The sequence below is a fragment of the Denticeps clupeoides genome, unplaced genomic scaffold (genome assembly GCF_900700375.1).
Source record: "Denticeps clupeoides unplaced genomic scaffold, fDenClu1.1, whole genome shotgun sequence".
NCBI lineage: Eukaryota > Metazoa > Chordata > Actinopteri > Clupeiformes > Denticipitidae > Denticeps > Denticeps clupeoides.
In genome coordinates this window covers 14,234-28,968 of record NW_021629847.1, presented here as the reverse complement: position 1 = coordinate 28,968, position 14,735 = coordinate 14,234, and the positions used below count along the sequence as shown (strand labels likewise).

At 44.6% G+C, this 14,735-nt stretch overlaps 1 protein-coding gene across 2 annotated transcripts; it reads right to left on the bottom strand.

The window, feature by feature from the left end:
- Window positions 1–87: 87 nt before the first annotated feature.
- On the bottom strand, window positions 88–14,333 carry LOC114775938 (tripartite motif-containing protein 54-like). 2 transcript variants are annotated; one of them, XM_028966620.1, is made up of 10 exons: window positions 14,071–14,228; window positions 13,332–13,398; window positions 12,262–12,434; window positions 10,641–10,824; window positions 6,767–6,862; window positions 6,443–6,676; window positions 3,565–3,587; window positions 3,052–3,176; window positions 2,577–2,715; window positions 88–418 (listed from the first exon to the last, which is right to left on the bottom strand). In XM_028966620.1, the coding sequence occupies exons 1-9, from the start codon at window positions 14,082–14,084 to the stop codon at window positions 2,627–2,629; spliced, it is 1,005 nt and encodes a 334-aa protein (XP_028822453.1). In that variant the 5' UTR covers window positions 14,085–14,228; the 3' UTR covers window positions 88–418; window positions 2,577–2,626. The 2 variants fall into 2 exon arrangements, with proteins under 2 accessions (XP_028822453.1, XP_028822452.1); XM_028966619.1 differs by lacking the exon at window positions 13,332–13,398 and having other exon boundaries at window positions 14,071–14,333.
- Window positions 14,334–14,735: the final 402 nt, after the last annotated feature.

The window sequence follows — 14,735 nt, the reverse complement described above, 5'->3', positions numbered from 1 at the left end:
AATCAATGTTCATTCTTCATTAAAAGAGCTGCCCCTTTTACTAAAATGAGTAAAACCCTTATTGCATTCCAGGAAAAATGACACAACAAATAACAATCGGTTTATTTTTGATTTCTTTTTAAAGGAACACAAATGAATAAAGTAATATTTGTGGTGGCAGCTTGCGTTATTGTCACACGAGCATGGTGGCATAAATAAAAGCTTCCGAATTCCTTACAGACACGGTTTACGTCACATAAACACCCAGGCTGCAGTAATTGTGTGTGCACGTACAGCACTCAGCTCAGCGCGCGAAGGGAAATAGCCCAAAAAGCCCAGCGGAAGAGGCACATTCCGCCGTTTGAGCTTAAGGGATTAGGGTCAGCCTCCTTCGTATCTCCTTTTTTATTTTTCTTTCTTCGTCTTCGCTGGAGATGCCCTGTGGTGGAAAAAAAAACACAAAAAAAAACCAACAAAACAAAGCATGTGATACACGGAAGCGACCGGAAGCCACCATTATTGTCCAGCTGTTCAACAGCGGATATTTATAGGCCGTTGTGCAGGAGTGGGGGATGATAAGTGGGAGAAGAGCCGACTCAGTCTCATCATTTTGCTTTAACTTACAACCCAAGCACCGCAATCTAACGTACATAAAAAAAAAAAATGATTACTGAATAAGTTTCCAACGTTTTCCTCTCAAAATCGTAGCGGAAGGACGTGAGCGGACGCGTTCTTGCCACTTTCTCAGAACCAACTCCTCCTCAGTCACACTTTCTTATGCATTTGGACGATCAATTCATTGGGTGGGGGGAGTTTCGACAGCTACGCTGGCAAGGTCAGCGCTTGTGGACACAACAGTCACGGAGCCATATATCCCCAACACCCATAAAGCCCAGAGCTCTTATTACGGTAGGCCGCGGGGCGAGCGGGGAGAAGCAGCGGCAACGCGCCTCATCCCGCTAATCGGACGTTCCCCGGGAGCTTGATTAACTTGATGCGCCGCTTGAGTTCGGGCCTCCGCTGCTCCTGACTCAGGGTCGGCTGCGCGGGGCCTCCCTGCTGGAGCCGCGCCTCGTGCAAATTGCAGGGACGGAGGTGAAGGGGAAGCACCGGCTCCCAGCTGGCACCCTGATTCACTCTGGCCGCCCGGGCCAAGGGGTGCTGGGAGAGCTCGTGACTAATGATGCACACCGTAGAGTTCTAACGAATTTCCTCAAAGATGCTCGCTTTAACTAAATAACAACATTTGGACTTAACGTCAAGGTCAGAAAAAGGTGCCACTGTCTATGGTAGTGATGCAGAGTATATGCCAGCATAATATCATAATGACCACCCCCCCGACCCATCAAGACATGGACTCCACTAGGTCCCTGAAGGTGTCTGTTGTGCTATCTGGTTCAGAAGTCAGTAGAAGTTTTCATGTCCTGTAAGTTGTTAGGTGGTGCCTCCTGGATCGGAATGGGACAATGTCAAGTCAACACCTCAAAATCAATGTTGTGTTTTAGAATCTATTTTTGGAGCCTTCATGCAGTGTGGACGGGCGCATTATCCTGCTGAAAGAGGGCTTCTCATCTGCTGGGATCAGGGAATACAGTTTCTATCAAGGGGTCTGCTTAGCCAAGAAGAACTCATCCTGGTAGTAGCCTAGTGAGTAACACACTCGCCTATAAACCAAAAGACCCAGGTTCAAATCCCACTTACTACCATTGTGTCCCTGAGCAAGACACTTGAGGGGGACTGTCCCTGTAACTACTGATTGTAAGTTGCTCTGGATAAGGGCGTCTGATAAATGCTGTAAATGTAAATGTCCTCGGATCCTGACAGGAGCCTATTATCACCTGACAAGCTCACTGCAACCTCCTTATATTACACTGAATACAAATAGTACTGCCAGCCCACCACAGGGCACACATACACAGTGTCTAATTCACCTAGTGTACTTTAAATGGCGGGAGAAAACCTGGAGGAAACAAGGGGAGAGCATGCAAACTTCACCCACACAAGGCCCGATCCAGGATTTGAACCTATGCATATCATATGAATATATACATGCACTCACAAGGACCATTTTTGACATATGAAAAAGTCCAAGTCCAACTAACAGTTATGTATTAGTGCATCTCTGATAGTTAAAGGATGAATGGAGTCTATACTGCTACTATTCGCCATTACTGAGGCTTGCAGGTTAAAGGCTATTTTTCAGAGTGGGTGGGTCTCGCTTCATGTCACCATCGGATTTATGCCAAAGGTCAACGCTAATTACTGAGATGGCTGCACTTGGCATGCAAACACTAGCTGCAGTCCATACGACAGCAGGGAGAACAAACACCCCAATACGGCCTTTGAGGCGCCGCTCAGTGTTTCCGTGTTCGGCATAAACACCAGTTGTGCTCCTTTGGTCTTTTGAAAATACTCCATCGGGTGTTTGGAGACTGCAAAAAAAAAAAAAGGCTGACTTCCAGAAGGTTCCTCAGAGGCATAGCATGAAAGCGCTAACCTGGTACCTTGGTGACGACAGTGATTATCATTTCAATGGAAAGTGCTGTCTGTTCAGTACCTCTTTCATCAGACGGCATGAGACTGCGGCTCGTGTGTACCTGCGGCCCCCGGCTGTTTTGGGGCTCTCATCTGAAGGGTTCTGGGCGGGCTAGGGTCTCCCAGGCACTGAGTCCACCACGGACGAAGGGGCAGGATCGACTCCCTCCACCTCCTCATCACTCTCCTCACCCTGGGAGCCTAAGTGAACATTTGGCACAAAGTTATCGTGATCAACAGAACTATCGGCTGGGGTAAAAGTACCCTCCCAGCTGCCAGTTAGCCGCCAGTGTGCGTCTTTCTACTCAACACAGGCATTTTTCAAGGATGCATGAAGCCAATGAAATCTGTGGTTGTATTAACAGCAAAAATATAGGCCTGTACAGTATGACGAATAGAGAGCCAAGTGACAGGAACATCGAATTCATTAACATGGTAGGACGTTGCAGTTTTTGTACTGTTACGCATTAGAAGAGACATTAAACTCCACAGCGGAGAAGCAGGATGTGGTTGTAACAGGCTGGTTTCTCCCGCTACCTGTCTGGAAATTGATGGTCCTCAGCACGTCGACGATGTCATCGATGTCGATGATGAAGTGGGCCATGCTCTCGTAGCCGGCCTCGGTGCGCTCCATTCTGGAGGCCTTGGCAGTGTCTGTGATCCTGTCAAGGACATAACTCTCAGGGCGCAGCACCACGTGGACAAATAAAAGGTGACGGGGGTGTGGAGGACCTCAGCCCCCATCTCCACGTGGCGAGTCGTGACGGCGGCCGCAGGGCCGCGCCCCGCGTGCCGGCAGGTGGGAGTTTCGTTAGGCATGCTGCACTGCCAAAGCCACTCACACGCAGCCAGGGGTGTGAGCACGACCATTCCAAGCAATTAGCTGTTGGCGTGAACCGTTACCTCTTTACACCCGTAATACGAAGTTCAGGAATAATACCAGTACCAGCTGAAACAGCTCAGGTCAACCACACCAAAAAGCACCACAGGTTAGAATGTGACTTGCCGGTCTAAATCAATCATGCTGCAGAGAATCAACAGTTCACTTACTTCTTGAACACGTCTTTTGCATTCTGTCAGTTGAGGTGGCAAAAGAACAGAGAAACAAACCAACCATCATTTTTTTTTTTTTTTTTTTACACTGTAAAACATTTTTTGGCTTATCAGCCAATGTTCATAGTCCCAAACATAGTCCCATATCCAGGTACGGATATGATAGATATATTGGTTTCTTATTCGGTGTCAGACCCCTGATATTTTTACCATTTTGGTGACATTGGGTTATTGCATATAATACCAGTGAAGTTCTTTAAAATGATGCAGTAAAGTGCCACTGCTCTTTTTATTTCAAGTACCATGAAATTAGATATTTTTGGGGTTGCATTGAATATAATTAATTATTATTAACTGTGATTTCGATTCTACATTTACATACGTACATATGTGCTATAAATATCCATCATTGAAATCCCTCTTTTGGTTCACTAGCACTCGATCTGTAGATACCATTCAGAACAACAACTCAGAACCCAACCGCTTTTTTAAATATTGAATATAGAAAGTGTATTTAAGAGCACTTTTAGTAGAAATATTTTCTAAGGAGTAAGGTTTTTAGTTTGCATTTGAAGATCTTTAATGAGCCAGCTTTTTGGACACCTAAGAGCCAAGACAGATAAGAGTCTAGATGAATGCTATCCTAGTACCTTGAGTACCTTGTTGGTACCAGTCGAGGAGGTCGAGGTGCAGAGTGAGGAGAGATGAGAGATCTGAGGTAGGAGTTGTGACCCTTTGTAGTCAAACATCAGTATTTTGAATCTGATGCTGCAGCTCTAGGGAGTCAGTGGAGGGAACGCAGCATTGGAGTGGTGTGGGAGAATTTGGGAAGGTTCGAAACAAGTCGTGCTGCAGTGCTCTGGATCAGCTGGAGAGGTCAAGTAGAGCTAAGAGGAAGACCAGTCAGGAGTGAGTTGCAGTAGTCCAGTTTAGAGATGACCAGAGACTGGACAAGTATCTGAATGTGTTGATAGAAATGGACAAATGGACAAATCCATCTAAATCCTCAGAAGAAATCATGAATGAGTGAAATTGGAAATTTCATTCATCCCACGTATGGTTCCTGGTCACCTCAAGGTTGTGCATTGGCAGAAAATTGTAGAATTTTCCAGGAAGATTTTATGGTCCTGTTGTGAGGAGGAATCTGCAGGGATGAAAAGCAGTTAATTTTTTGCTGGACTTGAGTTTCAGATAATGCTGCCATTAAGGATGAGATGTCAAACAGGCAAGCAGAGATTACCCATGCAGGACAGGATAACCAAAGATATGATCTCATTAAGAGATTTGGTGTAAAGAGAGAACAGGAGAAGGCCAAGTACTGAGCCCTGAGGGACACTAGTTGAGAGCTTGTGAGGTCCAGATGTGGTCACCTGGTAAGATCTTTCCTCCAGATAGGAAGCTATCCACTGCCATGCCGAGATGCCAATTCCCAGACTCTTAAGAATGGTCAGGAGAGTTGAGGTTCTAAATTTCTAGAATTATTATTAGCCCAATAGGAGGCATTGTGATATTATCTTAAAACACGGAAAATGCAATAGTTTTATATAGATTATTGTGTAATATTTAAACTGCATTTTTCTGCATAAAATGTTATTTAACCGATTTTCTAATTCTAGTGGCGTGGAACAGGCAAAAGGGCAATGAAAATTTCTATTTTTTTTAGTGCTCAGGATATGTTGTCTAAACCAGCAGCAGGGCTGTGAAAGTCTCGTTTTTTTTTCCAAACGAAATCTCTGCTCCGTCCACATTTACAAAGCACAAGCATTGGCGAGTAATATAAGGCCCCGCAACAAGGCCATCTGAGAAGAAGCTGCACCTGAGGGACGTCACTCAATCAGCCGCTTTATGGTCCCTTTCCACCTCGAACATTTTAACTTTTACGCGGGGATGAATGAAAGTGCCGCAAGACTTGTGCTCTGGCTCCGTTCCCAGCCTTGGTATTCATGGCCGGGAGCGTCTGGCCAGGCAGCTTGAGTGCGGAGTCCTGCCGACGCTCCAGCAGCGGGGTGCTCCTGTTAATCAATGCATCATCCCTGCAGCCTGAGGCTGAGGGAAGCTTACAGAGCGCAGAAGCCCAATGAGGTGTCAATCATCAGCAGTATGTGTTGCGGTGGACACAGACCAGAGAAAACCTTTAAAAAGGAATGACCTCAGAAACGGCAGGCACTCCTGCTATGGCTTTGTGTTACTTGGTTCATTCACACTGCACGGGAAAAGGTAAATGGACCATTTCTGACCATTGATCGAAAACTGAAACGTTCAGGGTCAAAGCAAGTCCAGTGATATTTACAGTCGTATCAGGGGATCTGTTCTAAAGGCTAATTCTGGTTCTAAATTCTGAGCTCAATTCAAATTGGTCTGAACCAGCCACTTTAAAATGGACACATAAAGAAAAAGTCCCTTTGATGATGTAATGGTGGTGGTGTTGGTATGATGCTGAATAGTTGTCACCTACATTGCTTGGAAGAAGAATTGTTAGTGCTAATTTTCAGAATTAAAAAATCAATTCACAACGGTTGAAATATTGATACAACGATAATTATTATTGTACCAATATATGTTTGGACATTTGTTATTAAGAGTATCAGTTGACCCTCCAGTTAATGCAGTCTGAGACAGTAACTTTAGGACTGGTGTTTCCTTATATGACACTGAACGCCAACAACAACAAAAGTGCAGATGAACAGTGGGATTCTTTTCTGATGTCTGATAAACAAGGCAATTGCCTTATTATAATTATTATTATGAGATTTTACACATGTAGAGCTCATCCAATCAGATTTTAGAAATGTATTCACTGATTTCATCATGGTTAAATGGGTTAAGACTGTTCTCTGTGCAGAAGGGAAGGTCTCAAGACTCCGCCCACTCCAACCTGCAGAAACACAGCCATCTGTGGCTCCTCCATGGACTGGATGGCGGTCTCCACCAGCTTAACTGCAACCTCTAAGTGGTCGCCGTGGCGCCGGATGAGTGCGCGGACATGTCGGAGTTTCTCATCCTGTTCACGGGCGATGTTCTCCACCATATCTTTCCTTCTCTCCTCCAGGATGGCGTACAGAAAGTCAAACTTATCGCTCAGGACCTGTTTCTGACGCCGGCCATTCTCCTGTTTCACACATCAAGACACCACAGTATCTCTTTATAAAACAGGAACTTGTGGGCCATTGAGGATTGAGGCAAATCGTGAAGATCTCACCTCGATGGTCCTGCAGATGTCCTCCATCTGGGAGATCAGGGCCTGTGTTCTGTCATTTCCTGCCACCAGGACAGCTATGCCATCACTCAGCTCTGTCTGAAACACAACATGAGTACAAGGCAGCACCAGGCCACGGCATCAAAGTGCGGTTTGTCATTTGTGACATCTGTCCTGACGAGAAAGAAATAAGAAGAAGAAGAAGAAAAAAAGGAACAGGCCAGATTGCGGGCTACGGAGGCTTTGAAAATGGCACGATGGGCACCAGTGACTGATCAGCATCGCTCATCTGCATTTGTAATTTTATGATTCAGAGGGAGAAAGTGACAAAGGGACTGCGAATCAAAATGTCAGTTCGGCCACCTGCTGGGTGTTGCGGGTTCCACTACAATTACCGGCCGGCGGGCCCACATGCGCCATCAGCTCTGAGGTCCCCAATTTAATTATCCCAATTAAATCAGAGGAAATATTAGGAAAAAGTGTCAGCTTTCAGCACATCTCCACCATGCTGTCAGCAATGACACGGCCATTGTTTACCTGGCAACCTAAAGAGCAGGGTGAGCTGTGACACGCCTCGCCGGCCTTCACGCCTCAAACCTCACTTGGGACGGCTGAGTCATCCTGCCCGCCGTGGACGCGCAGATATTTCAGAGCTACTCCACTCTGCATTCCGACAGCGTCGTCATTCCGCTGGCAGGCTGTTAGCAGCGTCCGGTTCCCTCACGATAAAGCCCCGTGGAGAAAGTGAATGGGATGCGAGCAACGCGTCTTGAATAAGCTCTGCGCTGAACGCTGGTTTAGGAACGCCTTTGTGCAACACTTGCCATGTTTCATGTCCCAGAATCGTTCAAAAAAGTGAAATAAACGACAGCATTTTGGCACACTGCCACGGTGTTTGCAGTGCTGTTCTATTCATGTTGTTCTCGATTTCGCTTTGCGTTTCCTTTGGCGAAATGATCACAGCATTCTAACTGGGTCGTTTTGATTTCAGGTTGTCTACCCATATCATTCTGACCACAATGGGCCATGATGTCAAGACATCAAGTCTTAAGTCTAATGCATTAAATACTGCTAGCAAGTGGGTGTTAATAAACATTATTAATAATAATCAACGAGTAGTCTGTTTATTATCAATGAAAACAGTAAATTGTTAATGGGGTTTCAACCTGGGACTCTTCATGTGATCTTCTGGTTCGTAGGTGAATGTCTGACCCGCTAGACTACTGCCTCCTACCACACCTTGTCTTTTTGCTCTTTGCCTACCCGCAAAATATTGTGCTGATGATTAAAAATGAAAATGCACTTAAAGCATCATCATTAAAAATGTATAGAAAAAAGCTAATCACGTATTAGAGCTGGGTCGACAAATGACCTCACAGGGGTGATAGTAACCTGATAAATGCTGTAAATGTAAATGTAAAATGTAAATGAATACCATTCTTGTGAATATATAAAGTGAAGTGATTGCCACATTTGATACACAGCAGCACAGCACATGGTGCACACAGTGAAATTTGTCCTCTGCATTTAACCCATCACCCTGAGTGAGCAGTGGGCAGCCATGACAGGCGCCCGGGGAGCAGTGTGTGGGGACGGTGCTTTGCTCAGTGGCACCTCAGTGGTACCTTGGCGGATCGGGATTCGAACCGGCAACCTTCTGATTATGGGGCCGCTTCCTTAACCGCTAGGTCACCACTGCCCCACTGGACTCATGTAAAAAGTTGCATGAGTTAATACTCGAAAGGTCAGTCTTTTAAGTGTTTATGAAATTTATGCATTTATGAAATTCCACTTCCAAGGGAACTGGACGTTCAAACCACAAATAGACCTACTTGCTATACCAGATAACATCACTCACCCTTGAGAATCCTCATTCTCTTCATGGTGTCATGAAAGAATCATTTAAAGCAACTGCATTTCAAGGATGCTGCATTATCAAACCCCAATGAAGGACTTTTCCAAATTCCAGGATCCGATGAATTCTGCAATTTTAAGGATGCACATGTCGATGCGTCCGTTTCAGTGACCTGCACTATTTTTTTTGAAGGTACTCTGAATTCTAGGAAAGAGCACATCGCTAACGGGGACAGTGAGACACGTGGGACGGTTGATGGTGATAGGAGTCAAGAAAAGATACGCAGTCCTCTAGTATCATCTTGCTTTGCCACAGTAAAAGCAGAAAATGGCACGAATCAAGCGAGCACTGATGTGAAGCGAAGGTGAGGAAAACACAATGGAACACCCCGAGCCACGCTGGTGTGCGGTGTGGCCACCGTGACGTCCGGACGACAGAGGTGAGACTGCACCAGATCCCCCGCTGTGAGCTGAGAATGAGAACTTTTACATCTTTGTCTTTGTATCTGAAGCTAATCGGCAAATCTAAATGAATTCAGAGCCACCGCTCTGCAAGTCTCTATAGAGTACAAGCGTCTGGACTTTCGCCTGCTTCAAATGGTGACCATCGTGTTTCATGTTGACACTGTCAGCATTTGAACACTTAAATGCATTAGTTCCACTTGTAATAAAAGCCTAATTTGCACACTAATCTCATTCATTTTTTTGTTGCATGGTAAAAAGCAAGCAAAGGACAAGTTAATAATATATTATAGCGGCTCTAGACCAACTCCTAGTCCTGGTTGCACTGGTGTGCCTAACTTTCTTCTTTGGTGGACCAGCACAAAAGTGGAGCACCACATTCCCGTCTGCATCGTTTTACAGGTACACTTTTTCTCCTTTTTTAAATTGCTGTCCAGATAGGCAACATTGACCTGTAAATGATTAACTAACAATCTGGTTAACATAAAATTCTTTATTTAAAGCACAATTCTACAAGAAAGGTAACTTACTGAAAAAGTGTCGGAGCTTAAAGTGCCTCACTGAGCTGAAATGAAAGATTCTAAGATAAATTGACAGAAAATCTAAGTTAAAAGTGCAAGTGTTTACAGGGCTTGAGTGATCGGTTTGCTGCTGCCTGTTGCTGAAAGGCAGCGGGGGAGAGGGAACACTTGGCCAGTGCTGTTGAGGTTTTTCAGTGTTTGGTTTCTGTAATTTTACTCGGGCTCGCATGGTAAATGAACGGTAAGGTGATGCGTTTCGTTTAGCGCGAAAAAGGATGCTGAAGCGGTGAAACGGAGACTGGCTTCTGACAATTACGAGAGCAAAGTCTGAGGTGTGGAAAAATGACGCTAAAGAATGTACAAATGACTTGTAATGCGTGTGAAGCATGGTGGTAGAGTCATGTTGGCCAACATTTGCCAACACAGTAATGCCGGGTTTGGGCTTTTAAAACGTTGTGTCGTTGGAGGCAGCTCCAACCTCGACATTCCTCCCCGAGAAGGTTGGAGAATGCCAGCTGCTGGGAGAGGCGGAAGTCCTGCCGAGGACCTTTTATTAGTCACACCGTTGAGAAATTAGGTCGGTTGTGCGGACTTATTTTAATAATATTTGACTGGCCATAAGGCACACCCTTAAAAAATTTTTTTTTTAATGTATTAAAAAAAATAGAAATATTATTAATCAAACAAATGAAAAGGTAATTTTTGTCCAGTTTGGGCAATTTAACTTTAGTCTTAAAAGAAAAAAAAGGATAAACAAAATACATTACGATCCTTTCAGCTAAATATTGTCTGGCCTTAAGCCACACCCCTTTCAATAAACAAAGCTCCATTAAGCCCATGGCGGGCGATGTTTTGCATGGCATATACAGGTTTGATGTGTAAGAACTGCAAACCCTGTTTATGCTAATATCTTTAATACAGAAAATGCCAAAATTACAGAAATAATACCGCAAGTGCAACGTAAAAGTTGGAAAATATCCAATGACCATGTTTGGTTGTGTACTTCTGCTTGGGATGTGTGCCTTGATGCGACCCCTTACCTTCTGTCTCTTGTAGACGCTCGGCAGGGGTGCCACCTCGCACTCCTTGTGCGCCCCGAACACCTTGCACATGGAGCAGGTTGGCGTCTCGCAGCTCAGGCAGTAGATGTTGAGCTTCTCCTCTTCGTGCTCCTCGCACATCACCTGCTGCTCCTGGTGCTCTGCCACCTTCGGGTTGAGGGACCTGCGAGGGGGATGGACGGGAGCGAGAAAGCCAGAACCTTCATCAGCATGGAGGCCCTGGAGGTTCCCAGAGAAGCTCACATCAGCCTGGGCAGAAGATGAATGGCTTGCGTTGCTCTGGGGCTCGTACTGTGACTTCAAGCCATCACATGCCTGACATGTCTTAATGATCACAGCACAGTGAGTCGGACTGCATGTATATTCAATATGTGAAGAGTGTCCTTCGTCTCACTATGATACAGTTTAAACAGCCACGTCAGGGTGGTAGTAGATTAGCGGGTAACACACTCACATCTGAACCAGAAGACTATTGGTTCAATCTCCACTTACTACTATTGTGTCCCTGAGTGAGTCACTTAACCCTGAGTGTCTCCAGGGGGGGACTGTCCCTGTCACTACTGATTTGAAGTCCCTCTGGATCAGGGCGTCTGATAAATGATGTAAATTTAAACCCTGTGCACACTTTTTCCAACCTGTTCACTTCAGTGCAGATTCATACCATAGTTAAAATAAGGGAATAAATTCTGACGAAAATAAAAAAGGTGTGTGGCGACTTTGCCAGTCGGGATGGGACCCACATTCGTGAAGGAAGACCTGCTCAAAAAACAAGAGGCTTTCGATTCATCACCAGGCGTTTTAATCTTTCCCCTGTCAGGTGATTTGAGCTGAAATGTGGGCCATATGTCAGGGTGATTTGAGCCGTGTCAGCAACAGGCCCTCGAGTGCGACAATTAATAACTATGAGAGGATGCCATCCTGTGGACAAGCTTGAAAAATGACTCCATTGAACTTATGTCTCTATCCAGGCTGTGACACCGTAGAAAAAAATGGCATTGAGAATGTGACACTGCAAAACACAAGGATGTTCCTGTACGTATGTGTGTATAACTATAATTTTTTACATTTTTTACAGTAAGAATAACAGAAACTTGAACCACAGAGCAACGTTTAAGAAAACCAGCTCTTATGCGAATTCACTTGTTTTTGTGCAACCATGATATTCAAATGCTTTAAATTTGTTGCAGGGCTTAAAATCAGTAAGCTCTTTTATCCAGAGCGACTTACAGTCAGGGACAGTCCCCCCCTGGAGACACTCAGGGCTAAGCGTCTTGTTCAGGGACACAGCGGTAGTAATTTTGAACCTGGGACTCGGTGTACTAACCACCCCTAATGGACAATGGAAAGCAAAACACATCAACTCTACATTAAACTATTATAAAATCTTAAATAAACTGCATGTGTGTTTCTGAGATATGAACTGATTGATTATTGGGGTTCTGCTTTGAGTGCTGGACGCGCAGAGCCTCGCCAAACAGCGCCATGCGGTGTCCAAAGCCTGGTACTGCACCACACAGACATTGCTGCTCAGCACACAGCTCATGAAAATGATGCATGGAAAATATTAAATATGGTAAATAATAACATGGCAAATACTGACCTGTTGGACTCCTGCTTGTAGATGTCGATGATGTTCTCCACCAGCAGGTTCCTCTGCAGCCCGTAGACTCCGTGGCGGTCCAACACCACCTCATGTCTGCAGGACGGGCAGCGAAAACGTCCTCCTGTGGACATGGACGTTGGGCCACGGCTCTGCCACAGGGGGTTGGAGGCCTATGAAGAATATGAAGAATATAATAATAAGTCATATAGTATATCGACAGTAATGAATATCTGATGTCCTAATTGAGCTCTAATTCATGTGACAACAACAGCATAATATTTTGTGGTATTTTGTTTATCCTTCTTTAATCCCTGGATTAATCCTATCTTTTAACTATGTTTACAACCAATAAATCACCAATTACGCTTGGTTGGTGTTCTTCACGTTTCTACCAAACTTGTAATTAATAAATCCTTCCGTGTAGCTCCAGAAACATCCACAGTTGTGTTAACTGGAGTCGTATTAGCTAACAGCCCTGCTAAATGCCAGCGGTCCGACCCGAGCAGCAGCTGTAAGGACAGTGAATAAGGGTAAATGGTTAACATTCTGTGGGGTGCCAGATTCAGGCCCACCAGGCTGGGCCAAGCCTCTCAAGCCATGCAGCAGATACGGACGTAGAGACGGTTTCTACTCTGCCTCCTTTTTGCACTAGACGCAATATCGGTGTATCACTCTAGTAAAAACTACATGGTCAAGAGTTGCCAGCTATTTACATTAGTGAACACACACACACACACACTCAGCATAAATGAGTACACCCCACTACATTTACCAGAAAACCTTTAGTTTCCTTTCAGAATCAGCATTGTCTATGAAATACCACACTACAAAATACCATTGATTGCAAACAAGATTAGTTAATTTGCACACTCAAAAAAGTGATTTTCCTAACAAATCCATTCAAGCCTATGTTGCAAAAATGACTACACCCCAATTATAGTCTTAGGAGAAAAGCCACACGTAAGACTACAAAATTATAATTAACAAGCATTCAACCACGGGTGAGTCTAAGTATTCGTTTAAGGGGTGTCCAGCAGACAGGGGACTATAAAAGGGCATTACTTAACAGAGAAAAGCCCTTCCCATTTCATGGTGTCAGCAATGGCTCCACATGGAAGAGAAATGTCACAAAATCTGAGAAAGGAAATAATTTCTTTACACAAACAATGTGAGGGCTGCAAGAAGATCAACAAAGCTTTACATTTCAGACGAAAAATACTGTAGCAAAATTGATCCGAAAATTTAAGGACGTTGGAAGTGCAACCATCCTACAGAGATGTCCAGGCAACATCTCGACAGGAGCATCTTGTTCATTCCATGCCTAGAAGACTTGGTGCTGTCCTTGAAAATCATGATGGTCATACAAAATACTCGATGTAGTAGTTTTTGTTGCCGGGTGTATTCATTTTTGCTCATTTTGTAACCAATTTTAGCAAAACTGAAGATTTTGTGATGTAAGTTATATTATCAACCTTAATTTCATGTTATAAAGTTAAACAAGTGTTCAATAAAACCTTGTGAAATTTCTGGAAATTGTTCTTTTGTTCATTCAGCTACTGATTAAATTCGTACTTTTTAAAGGAGGTGTACTCATTTATGCTGAGCACTGTATGTGTGTGTGTGTGTGTGTGTGTGTATATATATATATAATACATCAAGTTATGCAACCATGTAAATGTGAAGTGATATTGAATTGAAACAAGCAATATTTGGCTTAATGAAATGCATTGATGCATTTGAACATCATGTCCTCTGTCAATGTCACACTGTTGCTTAGTGGCTTTTGGCTGGAGCGGAGCCACCTACCTGGAAGACGTCATTGGCACACTTCCTGCAGAGGTTGTGCTGGCAGGGCAGGATGACCACGGGCTTGGTGAACATCTCCAGGCAGATGGGGCAGACGAGCTGCCTCGCCAGGTTCTCCATGGCGCTCGGCTCCCCCAGCGGTGGTCTGAAGCCCAGCGTGAAGTTCATCCCCTCGGCGAGAGCCCACCGACGATGAAGCGGGTGAGAAACGTTGCCCTGTCTCCTGTCTCAGTCACCGACTGGACAGATAATTTTAGCCTCTGTTTGTCCAAGGCAGGGTTGCCACACAAACACACATACACCAAATGACATTCCTCTCACAGACCATTAACCTCAGTGTGGGTGGGGTCAGCCTAAAATTCCACCCCCTCTTCTTTTCATCCCCTGTAACCTAATAAGCGCGATGCAGACATTTGTTGTGAGCGAATCAGGGACCCTGAGTCACTCTGTCTGGAGCCGATGACATGACGGCCCTATAAAAAGAGCAAACGCTAATGCACAAATCCCCTGAAATAAGGACGGACCGCCAACGATGGATGGAAATATACAAATATAACACAATCAGGCCTGTTCTTACATAGCAGCCTCCATACTTTAGTTTAATTCATATAAGCCAAAATACACAAATTGGGAAAAAAATGTTTACATCCCTGAAAGTGCAGTGA